The sequence below is a fragment of the Myotis myotis genome, unplaced genomic scaffold, assembly GCF_014108235.1.
Source record: "Myotis myotis isolate mMyoMyo1 unplaced genomic scaffold, mMyoMyo1.p scaffold_m19_p_4, whole genome shotgun sequence".
Taxonomy (NCBI): domain Eukaryota; kingdom Metazoa; phylum Chordata; class Mammalia; order Chiroptera; family Vespertilionidae; genus Myotis; species Myotis myotis.
In genome coordinates this window covers 91,662,447-91,681,775 of record NW_023416346.1, presented here as the reverse complement: position 1 = coordinate 91,681,775, position 19,329 = coordinate 91,662,447, and the positions used below count along the sequence as shown (strand labels likewise).

At 39.9% G+C, this 19,329-nt stretch overlaps 1 protein-coding gene across 1 annotated transcript in view; it reads left to right on the top strand.

Annotated features, from left to right (window-relative positions):
• The window catches only part of HEPH (hephaestin), a 112,427-nt gene that overhangs the window by 90,019 nt on the left and 3,079 nt on the right, over positions 1-19,329 (top strand). The window contains exons 15-19 of the mRNA XM_036306059.1: positions 9,409-9,515; positions 10,788-11,013; positions 13,467-13,606; positions 14,687-14,849; positions 17,327-17,371. Of these exons, the coding sequence (XP_036161952.1) occupies positions 9,409-9,515; positions 10,788-11,013; positions 13,467-13,606; positions 14,687-14,849; positions 17,327-17,371 (681 nt within the window). The remainder of the gene's footprint in view (positions 1-9,408; positions 9,516-10,787; positions 11,014-13,466; positions 13,607-14,686; positions 14,850-17,326; positions 17,372-19,329) is intronic.

Here is a 19,329-nt window from a genome sequence, read left to right as displayed (position 1 = left end):
CAGTTTTTTTCTTTTATGTCTAATTTCATACCATTGTGGTTAGAGAAGATGCTTGGTATAATTTCAGTCTTCTTAAATTTATTGAGACTTGTTTGTGTTCTAACATGTGGTCTGTCCTAGAGAATGTTCCCCATGTGCATTTGAAAAGAATGTATTTCTACTGCTTTCGGGTGAATTGCTCTGAAACCATAAATTAAATACATCTGGTCTAGTGTGTATTTTAAGACTGCTAGTTCCTGTTGATTTTCTGACTGAAAGATTTATCCATTTATGTCAATGGGGTGTTAAAGTACCCAACCAACAGTGTACTACTTTGGATCTCTTCCTTTTGTCCATCAATATTTGCTTCATATATTTACTTGCTCCCATGTTGTGAGCATAAATGTTTACAAGAGTTATATCCTGTTTTTAACTTGATCTCCTTATCATTATGTAATATTCTTCTTTGTTTCTTATTATAGCCTTTGTTAAAAATATATTTTGTGTGATCTAAGTATTTCTATCCCAGGGTGTTATTTTTCATTTAAATGAAATAATTTTAGTTTGTGTATGTCTTTCAAACTGGTGTGGGCATTTTATAGATCAGTGATGGCGAACCTTTTGAGCTCGGTGTGTCAGCATTTTGAAAAACACTAACTTAACTCTGATGCCGTGTCACATATAGAAATTTTTTGATATTTACAACCATAGTAAAACAAAGACTTATATTTTTGATATTTATTTTATATATTTAAATGCCATTTAACAAAGAAAAATCAACCAAAAAAATGAGTTCACGTGTCACCTCTGACACGTGTGTCATAGGTTCGCCATCACTGCTATAGATCATACATACATAGGTCCTGTATTTTTTATCTATTTAACTACTCTCTGTCTTTTGATTGGAGCATTTAATCTATTTATATTTAAAGTGATTATTGATAGGTACATAGCTCTTGCCATTTTATTCTTTATATAATTATGTTACTTTTCTTTTTCTGTCTTCTTCCTAAAGAAACCCTGTTAACATACTGGTTTGGTGGTAAGAACTCCTTTAGCTTTTTGTTGAATGGAAGCTCTTTATTTTTCCTCCAAGGATAAATGATAGCCTTGTTGTTTAGAATAGTCTGCATTGTAGGTACTTCCTTTACATCACTTCAAATATTTTATGCCAATCCCTTCTGGCATGGGATCCCTAAAATGTTTCTGTTGAGAAGTCAGCTGACAGACTTACGGGGACTCCTTTGTAGGTAACTAATTGTGTTTCTCTTACTGCTTTTAAGATTCTCTCTTTGTCTTTAATTTTTAACATTGTAATTATGATGTGCTTTGTTGTGGGCTCCTTTAGGTTCATCATGTTTAGGACTCTGCATTCCTGGACTTATGTGTCTTTTTCTTTCACCATGTTACAGAAGTTTTCAGTCATTTCTTCAAATAGCTTCTTGATTCCTTGCTTTCTCTATTCTCATTCTGGTACCTTTATGATGTGGACATTGTTATGCTTCATGTCCTCAAATTCTCTTAAACTATCTTTATATTTTTTAATTCTTTTTTTATGCTCTAATTGGATGTTTTCTGCTATCTTGTCTTCCAAATCATTGGTTCAGTCCTCTGTTCCATCTAACTTAACTGTTTATTCATTCTATTGTATTCTTCATTTCAGATATTGTAGTCTTCATTTCTAACTGGTTCTTTTTTATGGTTTTGGTCCTTTTTTATACTGTTGAAGTTCTCACTTAATTTCTTGAAGTCCTCCCTAAGTTCCTTGAGCATCCTTATAACCATTTTTTTAAATTCTATATCTGGTAAATTGCCTACCTTCATTTTATTTAGCTCTTTTACTGGATTTTTTTATGTTCTTTCATTTGGGGCATGTTATTTTTCTCCCCATTTGGCTCTCTTTTTGTGTTTGTTTCTAAGTAAAGGCCAAGCATGTCAAACTCATGGCCGGCCATGAGTTTGACATGTTTGTATTAGGTATATCTGCTATGTTTCCCAGCATTAGTAGGGTGGCCCTATATAGTAGGTGTCTTGTGGGACCCAGTGGTGTACTCTACTTGATCACCTCAGGTTAGTCCTCCAGGAATGTCCCTTATGCAGATTATGTGAGCCCTTCTTTTGTAATTGTCTTGATTGTTATTTGGCTTGTTTCAGTGTGGGATCAATCCTCAGGTTGTCTGACTGTGAGGATAGACTCCAACCACAGAGTACATGCTGCTGTGCAGGTACTGACCAAAAAAAGCGGAGTTTGCCTCAGTAGTGTCTGATGCCAGCTGACATCCCCTTTTGTGTATTCTACTTGTGAGGCTAATTTGGTCCTGGTTTGATGTCTGATGCTCACCACTGGATATGCTGTTTCTGGGGCTTCTTGGGAGGAACTCTGGTGCAGGTCAATGTCAGAAGCTGTGTGTGATTGACCCTGAGCAACTTGTTTGGAGCTACAAAATGACCCACAGTTTGTGAGTTCCTCTGCTGGACCTGTGTGTGCATGGGGAGGATCAAGCTGTGCACCAAGACTGGCAAACACCAGTACCAAGCCCAGGGGGCAGGTTAGCAAAAAGCCCAAAGCACCCTAAGATCTGCTTTTGCCTGCCTCTGCCTGTTGGCTGCCTGTTATACTCAGTCACTGAAAGTGCTGCTGTCAGTATTTGAGTTACCTGAGGTAGTTTCTCAATTATTCACCAGTAGGGATGAGTGGTATTCACCAGATTAATACAGATTTAAATTCAGTGCCATTTCTGGGTCTGAGGCCACTCAGCAAAAGTCCTAGGATAAAGCAAGGTTATCTGCCACCCTCTTGGTGCCTGAAGATCTTTGTGGTAGGGCTAGGTTTCAGGGAGTCATCAGGGTGAGTCCAGCAGAGTTTTTTGTTGTTGTTGTTTTAGCCCAAACCAGTCAAGATTTGGCTGTGTGAAGGGAGGGCACTGCACCGTCAGTGTGTGAGGGAAATATGGCCCCCATCCTGAGTCATACAACTTAGTCTGTCCCTGATTCTCCCTGTACCTCCCAGAAAGCTCTAGCTCATCGGTTCAGTGTTGGCAGGAATCAGGATGGTGGGGTTAGTGGATCTCCCCTGAGAGGCAGGCTCATGGGAAGGTGGGGGGAATGACTCCCACTCCAGAGCCACACAACTCAGTCATGGGAACTCCTGAGTCTACATGGACCTCTATACTCCAGGTCCAGGTGGCTGAATCCTCCACAGGGCATGAGCTCTATAGGGTGGTGTGATGAGGATTCTGGAGTGTGGGGCTATTGCATTCCCCCAGGCTGATACAGTAAGGAAAGAGTGCCCCACCCAGGAAATGTGGCATCTGAGGTGTGGGAGAGGGACTCAGCACAAGGATCCTGATGGCTGTCTCTTCAGCTCTCTTCCTGGAACTGCAAATCACAGTATCTCCTCAGAAAACTCTATTCTACTCCACACTCCCTCCTCCGGAGCCCAAGGTGAGTGTCTGTGAACGATATTTTGTGTCGTTCCTTGAATCTTCCCTGTAAGAGGGCTCCTGGGTCTCTAGCAGACTCCCATCTCTCCTTGGTGGAAAGATTCCCTGCTGATTTTTACAGCCAGATGTTATGGAGATGCCCCTTCCCAGCTCTGCTGTTCTGGGCTGAAAATTCTGGCATGGGGCTGAGACCTCACTTTCCTTAGGGATAACCTTTACAGCTGAGATATCTCTCTGGAATCCAAGCTGCCACCTTTGCCAGTGCACCAGTCATTTTTACTTCTCTATCCTTCTTACCAGTCTCTATGAGGCTTATTCTATAAATCCTTGCTTATAAGACTCTGTTCAGTTAGTCTTCAGTTGGTTATTCAGGTTGATTGTTCTATATTTTTCTTGTAATTTAAGTTTGGTCCTGGAAAAAGGGGAGTGTAACATCCACCTAATCCACTACCATCTTGGATTCTCTCCCTGTATTTTTCATTTCTGACTGGTTCTTTATATATTATATATATATAATATATAATTTCAGAGAGAGGAAGGGAAAGAGAGATAGAAACATCGTGGTGAGAGAGAATCATTGATCAACTGACTTCTCCATGACCCCCACTGTGGATCAAGTCTGCAACTCGGGCATGTGCCTTGATAGGAAATCAGACCATGACCTCCTGGTTCATGTGTCGATGCTCAACTACTGAGCTATACCAGCTGGGCCTGAATGGTTCATTTTTGTCTTCTTGTCCCATTTTCATTCTTACTATCACCTTATTTATCACTATGTTCATTCTTTCCCTAAGTTTTTGGAGCATTCATATAACCATTGTTTTTAACTCTGTATTTGGTAGATTGCTTGCCCCCATTTTATTTTATTTACTTATTTTTCTGGGGATTTCTCCTATTATTTCATTTTGGTCATGTTTCTTTGTCTCCCAATGTTTGATGTCTCTATTTGTTTCTGTATAATGGATATATCTGCTATCTCCTGGTCTTGGTAGGGTGGCCCAATGTAGTAGATGTCCTGCTGGCTCAATGGCACAAGTCTCCCTGATTATCTGAGTTAGGTGCTCCAGGAAGGTCCCTTGTGTTATTCATATGAAACCTCTTATTGTAGTTGAGTCTTGATTGCTCTTGACCCATCCATGTGTCAGGTTGAACCTCAGACTAGTTGACTATAAGGATTGACCCAAACCATAGCATAAAAGCTACTCTGCAGGGGCTGGTCCCATGAAGTGAATTCACCCTAGCAGTTTCTGTTCCCTGTTGAGATCTTCCTTTAAATGTTCCACTCGTGTAGCTAATTGAGTCATTCTCTGATGTGGTCTGTTGGTTCTGGGGCCTTTTGGGAGGGACTCTGGCATAGTTCAATATTAGACTGCTCCTGTGACAGGCCTTGTTAAGAGCTACAAAGTGATCCACAGTGTGTGTGTTTTTTTTTTCTTCTGGGCCTGAGTACATATGGAAAAGGCTGTGTTGTGTACCAAAACCAGCTTCCACCAGCCCCAAGCTTGGGGGAAGGTCAGCAAAAGGCCCAAGGCACATTGAGATTTATCTCTGTTAGCTGGCTGTCTGTTAGGCTCACTCACTGAAAGATCCTCTGGTATTTACTAGATTAATACAGATTCAAACTGGGCACCAATGCTGGGTTTGAGGCTACCCAGAAAATGTCCCAGGGTATACCAAGGTCAGTCATCACTCATTTGTAGTCTGTGGAACTTTATTTTATGGCAGGATCTCAGGGAGTCATCAGGGTGAAGTCAGTAGTTTCATTGGGCTAAAACAGATTAAGATTTGGCCCTGTGGATGGATGAATCTGCATAGGATCAGTGGCACTGGTCAGGGCATGTGGGAGAAAAATAGACCTTTTGAAAAGACTTCCAAGAAAGTTTGCACCATGGGCCCGTGCTGGTGATAGACAGCAGACTCCTCATGGCATGAGCTTGGCAAGGTGGGGCCATAGGCAGTTGGGAGGATGGGGCTAGTGCATTACCCTAGGCTGGCATGGCATGGATGGGAGTGCTCAACCCAGATAGCATCTGTGTGAGGTGTGGGAGAGGTCAGCACAAAGACAATGGTGGCTGTCCCTATAGTCCTCTTCTTGAAGACACACAATCTAATCTTCCCTGTATGACTCCAGTCCTCTCTGAGCTACCACCCCTTCACTGGTATCCAGGGTGCATACTTGCAAATGCAATATTGTGTGCTGACCCTTTATGAGTTTACCTGGGTTCTTAGCAGACTCCTGTCTCCCCTGGCAGATGAAATCTCCTCTGATTTCCACAGGCAAATGTAATGTGGGCTCTTCTTCCTGTCTCTGGTGCTCTGGGCTGGAGAACCTATGGTGGGGTTGAGACTCCTCACTCCTCAGGGGAACTTCTGCAGCTAAGATATCCCTCCTGATTCTCAACTGGCACATGTGGGTAAAGGGCTAGCCTTTTTCATGTCTCTGCCATTTCTACCAGTCTCAATGTGGCCTCTTCTATAAATCCTTGGTTATAAGACTTCTCTTCAGCTAGTCTTTAGTTAGTTATTCAGTATGATTGTTGTATAATTTAGTTTTGATTCCAGTTTGGTCCTGGGAGGAGGTGAGTGTAACTTCTACCTACTCCACTGGCATCTTGGATCTCCTCATTCATTACATATTTTTAGCTCCAGATTTTTTATTGGTTCTCTTTTGCTTACTTTTATCTTTTTGTTAAACTTTCATTTTGATTGTGTATTTTTTATTTTTTAATATATTTTTTTATTTTCAGAGAGGATGGGAGAGGGAGAGAGAGATAGAAACATCAATGATGAGAGAATTATTGATTGGCTGCCTCCTGCATGCCCCCCACTGGGGATCGAGCCCACAACCTGGGCATGTGCCCTTGACTGGAATTGAACCTGGGACCCTTCAGTCCACAGGCTGACACTCTATTCACTGAGCCATCCAGTTAGGGCTATTTTTTATTGAGTTATCTGTTTTCTCATATAGCTCAATGAATTCCTTTAAAAGAACTATTTTGAATTCTATGTTAGGCAGTTTGTAGATTTCTGTGGCTTTGGAGTTGGTACTGAAAAATTACTATGTTCCATTGGTGATAGCTTATTTCCTTAATTATTCATGTTTCTTGTAGCCTTGCATGGATAGCTCCACATTTGAGGAATCAGTCACCTTTACTTCACCTATGATTGAGTGCAAGGGTGCCAGGTCAGTGGCATTACAGCAGATTTGCCTTTGTGGGTGTTTAGGACTGGTTCTGGCTCTGGGGAGTGCAGTGGTATAGTCTCTACGCAGCTCCATCTGCTGAGGCCGGTGTCAGTGAATACTGCAGTGCTCTTCAATGTCTAAGTAGGAAGGTGTCCATATTGGTAAAAAGGGGTATTGGAGTCCTCAGTCGTGAAGGCTACTTGGATCCTCCTGTTCACATTTTCCCCCATGAAGCAGAGTCATGGCTGAGGGCACCATTTGGCACCATGTCTAACATGTGGGTGTCACACACAGTAGCTCTGACTGCTATCTCTGAGATGCACGTAAAGTATCATGCTACAGAATTCTGTGATGTAGACCTCTTCACTGCTGCAGTGGTGCTGTTGTCTTGAGGGAGGGACAATACTTGTTGGGTAAGAGGAGTCAAGTTGCAGCTAATTCTGGTGGGACTGGAGCAGCAGTTGCTCCTTCTGTACAGGGTAGCTGGAGTAGACCTGGCTCCTTCTGCGGGGCTAAGTAGCACCAGTTTCTTGTGTGTGTGTCGAGGGGAGAGTGTCAATAAAACAGTGGCTCCTTTTCTGGGAGAACACAAGTGTTGACTCCTTGTGGATGGAAGTGGCATCAGTGGCTCCTTCTTGGGGAATTGAGGTTTTGGCAGCTTTTTGGGGAACAGAGTATCAGTGGCTTTTTGGTTGGGGAGTGAAACCAACTTATTCGGGATGTATGGAACAGTAGCACTTCCTTCTGGAGAAGGGCAGATTATCACTTGTTCCTTCTCCTGGGAAAAGTTGGCATTGATGGCTTCTTTTTATGGGGAGGGTGTGGAAGGGCAGCAATTCCTTTTGGGTAAGGGAGGCAAGGACTGGAACTGGCTCCTTCTCAGGGGGATGCAGTGCTGATGGTCCTCTCCAAGGATTTGGAACAGTGATAACTTCTCTGGAGAACACAACAGCAGTGGCTCCTTATGGATCTGAAGGCAGAGCACCTATGGCTCCTTGGGTGGAAAGGAAAATTGGCAATAGCTCCTTAGCGGCGGGCAGGGCAGAGGAGAATCTTTTTTGTTAGGCAAGGTGATGGAGGCTCCTTTTGGGGAGGGTAGAGCAGCTACAACTTTTTCTTGGGTTGGGCAGAGTGATGGTGGCTTCTACTTATAGTGATGGCAGAGAGGAGTGGACTTCTGGCAGTTCAGTCAGCTAGGGTCAGTATCAATAGAAGACTTCCTGATGGTAAGGGCTGCTAGAGTCTTCCTGTTGTCCTTTTCTACAGTAGGTTCCCACTTGGTGCCTAACTTTGCCAGAGTAGGGTTATATATATAAGAGACTTCCTACATTTTACTCTATGTACATTTTTATTTTTTCTCTCCACTGAGTTGTTATAAGTTCTTTATTGTATTCCGGAACACTCTCAGAGCTATTTTTGTGTGTATATAGTTTATTTCCTGTTTTGTTGCTATTTGGGGGTGGGGAAGATGAGCATTAGAACCTGATAGTTTTCCATCTTGCTGATGTCACTCCAGTAGTTTTCCATTTGTATCAAAAATCTCAGAATGGGAAAATCTATAGAAACATAAAGTAGATTAGTAGTTGCTAAGGGTCTGGGGAGGAGATAGATTAAGGAATGATAGCTCAGGAGTATAGAGTTATTTTTTTGTGACAGTGAATTTTTTAACATTGATTGTGGTGATGGTTACAAAATTCTGTGAATATAAAGACCAGTGATAGTATACTTTAATGGTTGAATTTCATGGCATGCAAATTATATCTTGATAAATCTATACTAATAAAAGTGTAATATGCTAGTTAGACTCGACAGCTGAATGACCTTCCAGACCAAGCAGGGGCTGCGAGGGCTGAGGCAGCCTCCCTGGCTGCGAGGGTCGAGCCCTTTGCATGAATTTCGTGCATTGGGACTCTAGTCTGTTATAAATGTAATATGGCATCAATCAGAGGGGAAGACTTGGATGCAGAGAAACATATTGGGAGGTTTTCTAGTAGTCCAGTTGAAAAAACAAGGGCCTACATTAGGGTATGGATATTAGGAATTAGAGAGAGGAGGTTATGGCAATAAAATATATTGTAGAGGTACAATTGATAGGATTTACCATTTGTTTGGATGATTTGTACATGAAGGTAGGGATACAAATAAGACTAAAGTTTTGAATCTGGTTAGCTAGGATGGTTTTAGTATCTTTTCTAGACACTGGGAGCACAGAATGACTAACAGCATTTTTTCAAAAGAAGGAGATGAGTTCATAACAATTTTAATTTTTCATGTACTGTCAGGATAATCTTCAAAAGATGCCCAGGAACCTAATTGAAAATGTCAGATTGAAGCTTAATGGCAAGAGAAGTCTGACTAAGCATTTAAAATTATGAATACATAGATAATAATTGATATCAGAAAGGCAAATAAGAATTTCCATGGAGAGACTATGAAAATGTAGAAGAGGACTGGAGACAGAGCCTTGGGTAGACAGCTCCTTATAGGAGGCAGCAGCAAGAAAAAAAACAAAACAGAGCCAAAGAAGGGAAGACATTATAAGCAGAGAGAACAGTAACAGAGCTGCTTTAACAGATGATTGAACCTAGGCCTTTAAGGAAAGGATAAGTAGAAGAGAGGCTGAGGTTGTTCCATGAAGGAGAAGAGCAAAATCACACAAAATAAAATGGAGGATGGTATAAAAATGACAGAGAATTATCTTAAAGCTTTTGGGACTTACCCACCTTAGCCACTTAGGAAGACTAGGGAGTTGTGAGAAATTTCTGACCTGGTCCAACTAGAGGTCCATATTACCTTTCCTAGGTGAGGTTCTCACTTACAAATGGAACATCCCAGAAAGATCAGGCCCAGGACCCAATGATTCTGCTTGTGTTTCCTGGATTTATTATTCTGCAGTAGATCCCATCAAGGTAAATACAATGTTGGCTTCCTGAAGGTGAGTCTCACAAATGGGCAAACTGACTGGCAAAAAGAAGCTATTAATGGGTGTAATAAAAAGCCCATCACTGCCGAAACCGGTTTGGCTCAGTGGATAGAGCGTCGGCCTGCAGACTGAAAGGTCCCAGGTTCGATTCCGGGCAAGGGCATGTACCTGGGTTGCGGGCATATCCCCAGTAGGAGATGTGCAGGAGGCAGCTGATTGATGTTTCTCTCTCATCGATGTTTCTAACTCTCTATCTCTCTCCCTTCCTCTCTGTAAAAAATCAATAAAATATATTATATATATATAAAAAAAAAAGCCCATCACTGAAATACTAAGGTCTGGGGTTTGGGGAAAAATTCCTTAAATGCTTGGCTTATTTTAATAGACAGGAGAAGGAATTAAGGAAATAGATAACATCACATGTTTGCTGTGAGCATTTTCTTTCTTGATTCTTCTTCTTGGATTTTATAAACTCTGATTTAAAAAGCCTAGGATTGCTTGTCAAAAGAGTGGGGCTATAGCCTCAAATTTTGTTTAATCCTGCCTTTGGAGTGACTTTAGATAAGTCATTCTGCTTCTGTGTCCTTATCTGGAAAATGGGTTTATGAATCACCAATCTACAACCAGATATCAGCAATCATTTATTGGGAGACTACTACATTTTTAACATTTTACTTGGTGCTTTAAATGATATAAATGTAAGATAGAGTTCCCATATTCAAAGAGTATTACCTATTTTGGGAGACAGATGACTATAAACTATAATTATATATATCTTTAAAACCATGTAACAGTTATATGTGGGTTCACCAGACAGTGATTACTTCTGCTTGGAGGTGGGGATGAATGAGAGGGAAGCTGGAGAAGGCTTCACAATGAATGGAAGGTACATGTACTTTGAGTCTTGAAAGATAAATAGCAATTTGCCATATGACAAGCGATATGGCAGAGGGGAGGACATTTCAGAAAGAAGAGACAGTATGAGAAAAAGCACTGGGTTTTGAAAGTTCTGGTGGTTTTACAGATCGTTGAATAGTCTAGCCTAGCTAAAACAAACCTTATATAGCACACCTTACCTGTGTCCCAAGATATTTATGAGGATAAATTCAGATAACATATTGAAGATGATTATAAATGTAAAACATTATGATGAAGTTCTGAGGGCAGAGTGGGCTTGAATGTCAGCTTGGCTTTCTGTACAGCACTGCCACTCAGGAACAATCTCATATCTTTCACTCTCTTTTCCTCCAATTTTCAGGACATGTACAGTGGCTTGGTGGGGCCCTTGGTCATCTGCAGAAAGGGCATCCTGGAACCCCATGGATTACGAAATGACATGGACCGAGAATTTGCCTTATTATTCTTGATTTTTGATGAGAATCAGTCTTGGTATCTGGATGAGAACGTGGCAACCCATGGGGCCCAGGAGCCAGACCGTATTAACCTACAGGATGAAACTTTCTTGGAGAGTAATAAAATGCATGGTCTGTAGAAGTCCTCACTGATTATATAGGGGTATCTGATAGACCCATTACTATCCAAGGGTGCATAATTCTCTAAAAAAATGGGAAGGTAGAAAGGTGGAATAGAGACAAATGGAAAAAAAATGTCTCCTACTATTTTACATTTATATACACAAAGCAGATATGTAGTCTATATTAGATCAGGTCCCAAGAAAGCAGGAATGCTGACTCTGTAAAGTTTCTGTGGTGACATCAGCATATTTGAACGTATTAAAGAAGGCAAGATGGACATTTATGAACTTCAATGTATTTGGTGAGCTGGCTGCTGAGGGTTTCTCTGCTTCAAAATCCTGAATTTAGTTTCTCAACATCATCTTATTTATTTACTACTCTAGATCTGATATATGCTTTCATAATATAGACAGATGGACAGTTTATCTTTTAGTCTATTTTTAAAAACAAACTTCAATTTACAGATTGAAGAATTGGTGGAGAGAGCCTAAGATAGTAACATACTTGATTTATATTACATACAAGAAAGAGGTGGGGTTTTTTTATGCTTGAGTGGATTTTGGAAGGACATTGTGCATTCAAGCCCTCCATTGTTCTAGAAATATGTGTATCTCTTCAAAAACAATAGGAAATCTCAAACAAGAGGGAGAATTTAAGTGCAGTGAAATGTATTAAGTCATTTCTCACTATCCCTTCTAATGTAATATTCCTTTGACCTGAGCATAAGCTGTAGCTTTGTTAGTGACTCTAATGAAATTCAAAAGTAGTATTTCATTGTCACATGGATTCTAGTTATTTCTTTTTTGTGGATATATGAACAATTCACATTGGAACAGATGTTTCACAAACTACAAAGTGAACTTTATCTCCTGTCAAATCAAAGAAATAAATTGCCCAGGACAAAAAGGGAGTAAGCACAGTTAGATCCTATTAGAACAGGAATTGGGCTAATGCCCATTTCCATCTGCTTGTTTATATGCTCATTCATCCAAAGTCTTCATATACAATCAATGTACCTATCTGTCCATCAGGTATTGGTTAAGAACTTTTTGAATGCTGGCATTGGAGATAAAGTTAAATAATGTAGAGGTCTGAGGGGAAATAAATAATATTATTCTCTTCCCTTTCAGATTCATGAACTAATTCAGAAAGAGAAAGAAATGTTTGAGGTCAAATGTGAACTTATTGAAAAGGCTAATTGGAAAACCAAATTTGGTTCTTCAATTAAGTGGGCTTCCTAATACTCCTCCTGTAATATATAGGTTTTCTGTCCTGTCATTGACATATATGACCAACATTAGCCATCTTCCTTTTCAGGGACAGAATCTTTTCCACAATGGAATAGTAAATCTGTTTGCACCCCTTTCTATGGTCAGACAGATTCAAGAGAGAGAAGATTCAGAAAAGGCTGAATTGAGTGTGTTTAGTGTTATTTTTTTCTCAAATTCAGTTTGGTGGGGATAAAACCAAAGGTGCATATAAATGTCCCTTCCATTATTTTCCATCTTGAGGTGTAGAGTGGAAATTACCTTCCTTCTCTGAGAACATGAGAAGTTGAGGAATGCGTCTTGGGCATAATCCTGGCAATGTTCATTAACATGACAATGAGTAGTTTATTGTCTTTAGAGTATAGGATGTAGCCTAGGAGGAGGCAGATGATGAAGCCCATTCATTGATATCATTATTAATTTAAAAAAATGTGATGTCTTAAAAATATTTATTGTAAGCTAATGCGTCTGCTGGGTGTTCTGGAGAGTATAAAGGAACAATAGTACTATATTATTATCATTTCCTGCTTACTAGGAACCTAGAATCTAGTTGGGGATACAATCTTCCACAAATTAAAGAGAAGTAAATATAGAGGCAATTTCTGGTGTGTTCCAAAAGGCAAAACAGACAGTACTGGAGAAGTTCAGAGGTGGAAAGGGTGCAGAAAATGAGAGGTACCAAAGGAGCTAATCAAAGAGGTGTTGTGGAGAAGGTGAAGGTTTGATTGGGATTTGAACAGATGGATAGAAGGAGGCAGGATTTGGGGGAGGGAAGTTCCAAAACATGAGAAGGGACACAAAGAATATGCATATTGGGACATATGGGGGATGGTGAATAAATTACCCTACAAGAAATAAGTGTGTTGGATAATGGGAGATGAGTCTGGAAAAATGTTTTGAGGCCATATTTTGAATGACCATGTTGGTTGAGTTAAGAAGCCATGGGCTTGATCTTTTGGGCAGGAGGGAGGTTTTAAAGTATTTTAAACAACAGAATAGCATGGTCATATTAGTTATTTAGAAGTCCACTCTTATAACACCAATGTGGAAGACAAACTTGAGGGGAACAAATGAAATAGAGATGAGAGTAGTTAAAAGGATATTGCTATCAACAGAGAAAATAGGGACTAGCCCTAGGGCAGTGGCAATGGAAAGTCAAAATGAGAGATATAAGGACTTTGTATTCTTTTACAGCCATTAATGGAAAGCTCTATGCCAACCTCAAAGGTCTTACCATGTACAAAGGAGAACGAGTGGCCTGGTACATGCTAGCCATGGGCCAAGATATTGACCTGCACACTGTCCACTTCCATGCAGAGAGCTTCCTCTATCGGGTGAGCTAGAAAGAGGGCTGAGTCCCTGAACGGTGATTAATGGAGTGCCTTAAGAGCCATTGAGGAAGAAGGGAATAGCAAAGAACAAAATAATCAGTTAAAAGAGGAGAAGTCTTATACATGGAACATTGGGCTGGAAATTCTACTTTGACTCATATATTCCAGCATTGCTTCTGTCTACACCTTAGCTTTCCACTCTGGTATAGAAGAAAGAAGTTGCTCATTTAAGGAGTAGGGGGGTTGAAGTAATAAATGTAATTGATTCTCAGTCAAGGACTCCAGACACAATGAGCTGTTATTGCAAGATCTAGGAATTTCAGTGTTGTCTCAGAATCTGAAAATACTTCATCTATTTTAAGAAGAACTTCAATTAAGGAGTTCATAACAAAACATGTAGGTCTTGAAGAAGATTTAGTCTTAAGAAAAGGGACAGAGTTGGAGGCATTGATATAGATGTAAAGATCTAGAAGTGCTGAGAAAAGTGATGATATGAAGAATAACCTATTTTTTTAAAAATATATTTTATTGATTGTTACAGAGAGGAAGAGAGAGAGAGTTAGAAACATCGATGAGAGAGAAACATCGATCAGCTGCCTCCTGCACACTCCCTACTGGGGATGTGCCCACAACCAAGGTACATGACTTTGATCGGAATCGAACCTGGGACCCTTGAGTCCACAGGCCGATGCTCTATCCACTGAGCCAAACCGGTTAGGGCAAGAATAGCCTATTTTGATTTTCATTGTTAAAGAAAATATGTAGCTCCTTCGCAGAGTTCAAGGCTTAAGACTAATTCCCCAGATTTCATCCCCAGTTTAGCTCCTTAGAGGTAGCTTCACTATCTTTTATTTTGGAATATTTTAAGAATAAGTAGGAGGAGAAAGAGTCCCCTCTATTGATTTAGTTTGTGTAGGCAGGTTCATTGGGAAGATAAATAAGGTGAACTATTTAAGCTGTTCTCTGGTCTATAAATTGGAGTCCCACGTACCTAATGTGCACTTCCAAGCCTATTGATTTTTATAAACTGTGAGGTGATCTCTATACCATCCACTTCCTCTTCACCCCTAATATCTCTTGCAGAATGGAGAGAGCTACCGGGCAGATGTGGTGGATTTATTCCCGGGGACCTTTGAGGTTGTGGAGATGGTGGCCAGCAACCCTGGGACATGGCTTATTCACTGTCATGTTACTGACCATGTCCATGCTGGCATGGAAACTCTCTTTACTGTCTTATCACAAAGAGGTAAGAACTAAATACCCAAGCTGTGCCATCTTCTGGCACTTGTCTAGTCTAGCCTATTGAAACCAGATAATCCTAAAGCATATCACTTATTCTTCTAATCCCAGGAGAACCAAAATTTAAGACAGCATAGGTGTTCTCTCATCCAATATTTCTCTCTTTTTTACTTTTTTTATTTTTTTATTTTTAATTTCTTTATTGGTTAAGGTATTACAAATGTGTCCTCATCCCCCCATTAACCCCCAACCTCCCCCCCACTCATGCTCTCATCCCCCTGTCATCCAATATTTCTTATTCTCCATTGCCCCCTTGCTCTTGCCTCCTTCTAATTTGATACCCATTGAGCTCAAATCAATTGAAACTGCCTGAAACTACTTGGGTTTTAGGCATTTATGCTTAATGTAGACTTTCTTACTTTGAAATATATTTATTTTGTATATAAATTTATTATTTAGAATTAATTAAAGCCACTAACTATTTCAAGAAATGTTAATGAACCAGTATATAAAAATAAGAAGAAACATAATTCTAATAAGCACTCCTTAGTTGATTTTTCTTGTGAGGATTGTGAAAGGCAGTTCTTTCTGTCCTGGAAAAACTCTGTCTATGGCTGGAAAGAGATAATAGCTTTTGATTATAGCTTATCTCAGACAAACTTGCTACCAAGAGGAAAATTTTTTTCTTTATGATTTTTTAATATGGAAATAGAATAGCTGGGTTAGTTTCTTTATCAATAAATCTTTGTTAGTCGCCAAGAATGTAGAAAGGTAGGCTGTGTTGGATTCTATTCCTTTGGGTCATTAAAGGGTTAAGCCTCTCACTTCTTAAGCTTTTCAACCTGAGTTCAGTTCTTAGCATTATGCCCCTTCCAAGAGGCCATATAAAATCTTCTGGGGCCCACATAAATCCAGGAAATTTTTTCTCCTGTGCTTTTTCAAAAGTGCCATATGGTTCTGAAAAAAATAGTGGTATTAAGGTAGATATTCTGAGATTGCCAGAAATTGGCACTCTGTCAAGAATAGAAAGTGGGAGAAAGTCTTCAGGCATTCAAAAAGACTAGCAAATCAAGGTAGGGATTACAATTCTGCTGTTTATCCTGTGGGGGTGGACAAATAATTGTACACTATGATTTCCTGTATGTTTGAAAAGTTTTGTTCTCTGGTAAACCATACTGCTAGAATGTGGCTTCTACATACTACTCTAGTACTGTTTCCTACCACCCAGATAAGCTCTATGGAAAGCTCTTTGTTGTATTGCCAGTCCTTAGAACCAAGTCAAGTGATGAATTGATGTGTCATCAAAATGCTGAGAGTGAAGGATAGGTGGTCAGGTAAGGGGCTTGGCCAAATGTTTAAAATAACCACTCTAGGAAGTTTACTCTCAGTACTGGGAAATTTATTGCCTGGCAGCTTTGAGGGCTTATTTAAAATTGGACACAAAGAATACTGATCTTTATATTGTACTTATGTGATTTTTCTCCACCAGCATTTAGCATACCAGACAAAATACAGGGAAATTATAATTACTGAATTTTGTGTAGATTATTACAACACTCCTTAGAAGTTTATAGTTGAATTGACAGAACATGGAGTCTAGCCTGACCAAGAAGGAAAGAAAAGACAGGATAAAGGTGGCATGTTAGGAAAAAACTGAAGGTTCCGGGAGCTAGAGGTCTTCATGAGAGGGAAATAACAGGTGGAATGAAATAAATAGCATTAGCATAAAAAAGGATAGAAAGCTGTTGCTAGATTTTAGATTTTTGATATGGAGCAGTATTACATAAAAAGTCCAATGTGATCATGGTAGTAGTTGATAGAAATGGAGTAGATGTGGAAAAGTTATTGGAGTTAAGAAGTTCAGAAATGGTGAAGCTTAAGTATTGGATGATGGATCAACACCCATATTGAGAACTGAGGAGAGGAAGATTGAGCCAGGTATTAAAGATTTCCATGAATGAAAAGAACTTCTAGGAACATTGACAAAAAGTGATATGGCTATTCTAGCAAAATAATACGAGCTTCAAAAGAGATAGGTCTTTACAAAAAGGAGAGGAGCAATAATCTCAAAGCACTATTGAGAGGATGTAAAGGAAGCATAGTCCTTAGAGAAGAACTCAATCTCATTAAAACAAGAGGAAGAAGAGGTTGAATATGTAGGGTCTTCCTGAAGGGAGGGTGGAAAGGTTGACAAAAAGAGTAATAATGGTAATAGAGGAAGTGCCAATAAATATGTAAATAATGCAAAGGGATGGCTTACCTTTCTCCTAAGTTTATGCATTTGCTCAAATTTTGTGTCACTACTCAAAAGCAAATTTACATACCAATATTGACTTTGACCATAAGTTAGTTAATACCAGGTACCCTTATTTTTGGTTATTTTACCCCAGAGATTTCCCCAACCAGTGCCAACCTCCCACAGTGAGCCTGTAGATTGATAGGAAGAATAACAGAACTAACTTCTTGTCTTTTTTTTCTCTCTAGAACACTTAAGCATTATCACCACCACCACCAACGAGATTGAAAAAGGTAGGAAGAGTGATACACATATTGGGTAGTTATATCCAATATGCATTTGTGGGAAGGTACGTGTCTCTAATATATGGGATTAACATGACTGAAAGATGGGCCGAAATACTAGCAGAAAGCATTCTAAGATTTCTACAAAACTTCAGAAGCCAGGAATTTCAGATTCAGCTTCCCTCAGTAGGTTTATTCTCTCTGGCCTCTCCCCCAACCTCCTGAGTTGAAGGCTGAAGAAAGTTTGAGGTCTTGCTGGGTTGGGTATGAAGAAACTATAGCACAGTCATGAATTGCCCATAGAGACAGTGTGAAACTAGAACAAATACCATAGAGCAGTGGTTCTCAACCTTCCTAATGCTGCGACCCTTTAATACAGTTCCTCATGTTGTGGTGACCCCCAACCATAAAATTATTTCCATTGCTACTTCATAACTGTAATTTTGCTACTGTTATGAATCGTAATGTAAATATCTGATATGCAGGATGTATTTTCTTTTATAATTTATTTTTTATTAAATCTTTATTGTTCAGATTGTTACAGTTGTTCCTCTTTTTTCCCCCCATAGGTCCCCTCCACCTGGTTCCCACCCCACCCTCCGCCATCACCCCACCCCCACTGTCCTCATCCATAGGTGCATGATTTTTGTCCAGTCTCTTCCCGCATCCCCCACACCCCTTTCCCTCGAAAGAATAGTCAGTCCACTCCTTTTCTATGCCCCTGATTCTATTATAATCACCAGTTTATTCTGTTCATCAGTTTATTCACTTGATTTTTAGATTCACTTGTTGATAGATGTGTATTTGTTGTTCATAATTTGTATCTTTACCTTTTTCTTCTTCTTCCTCTTCTTAAAGGATACCTTTCAGCATTTCATATAATCCTGGTTTGGTGGTGATGAACTCCTTTAGCTTTTCCTTATCTGTGAAGCTCTTTATCTGACCTTCAATACTGAATGATAGCTTTGCTGGGTAAAGTAATCTTGATTGTAGGTTCTTGGTATTCATCACTTTGAATATATCTTGCCACTCCCTTCTGGCATGCAAAGTTTCTGTTGAGAAATCAGCTGACAGTCGTATGGGTACTCCCTTGTAGGTAACTGACTGTCTTTCTCTTGCTGCTTTTAGGATTCTCTGTCTTTTGCTCTTGGCATTTTAATTGTGATGTGTCTTGGTGTGGTCCTCTTTGGATTCCTTTTGTTTGGGGTTCTCTGCACTTCCTGGACTTGTAAGTCTATTTCTTTCACCAGGTAGGGGAAGTTTTCTGTCATTATTTCTTCAAATAGGTTTTCAATATCTTGCTCTCTCTCTTCTTCTGGCACCCCTATAATTCTGATGTTGGTACACTTGAAGCTGTCTCAGAGGCTCCTTACACTATCTTCGTATTTTTGGATTCTTTTTTCATTTTGCTTTTCCAGTTGGGTTTTTTTTGCTTCTTCGTATTTCAAACCTTTGACTTGATTCTTGCGATCCTCTAGTCTGCTGTTGGAACTCTGCATAATATCCTTTATTTCAGTCAGTGTATGCTTAATTTCTAGTTGGTCCTTTTTCATAACCTCGAGGGTCTCAGTAGATTTCTTGAGGGTCTCACTACATTTATCAGTGGTCTCACCAGTCTTTTTGAGGGTCTTACTAAATTTATCGGCGGTTTCTAGAAAGTTCTTGAAAAACCTTAAAAGTGTGGTTTTGAACTCTATATCCAGTCATTTGCTTTCCTCCATTTCTGTCATTTGTGACCTGTTTCTTTGTCTCCGCATTTTTTATGCTTCCCTGTGTTGGTAGAGTGGCTTTGTGTGCTAGGTGTCCTATAGGGCTCATTGGCTCAGCCTCCCCAATTACCTGAGGTGGACACTCTTGGTGCACCCCTTTGTGGGCTTTGTGCACAGTCTTGTTGTAGTTAGGCCTTGATTGTTGTAGGTATCACTGGGAGGAATTGACCTCCAGGCCAAACTGGCTGTGAGAATCAG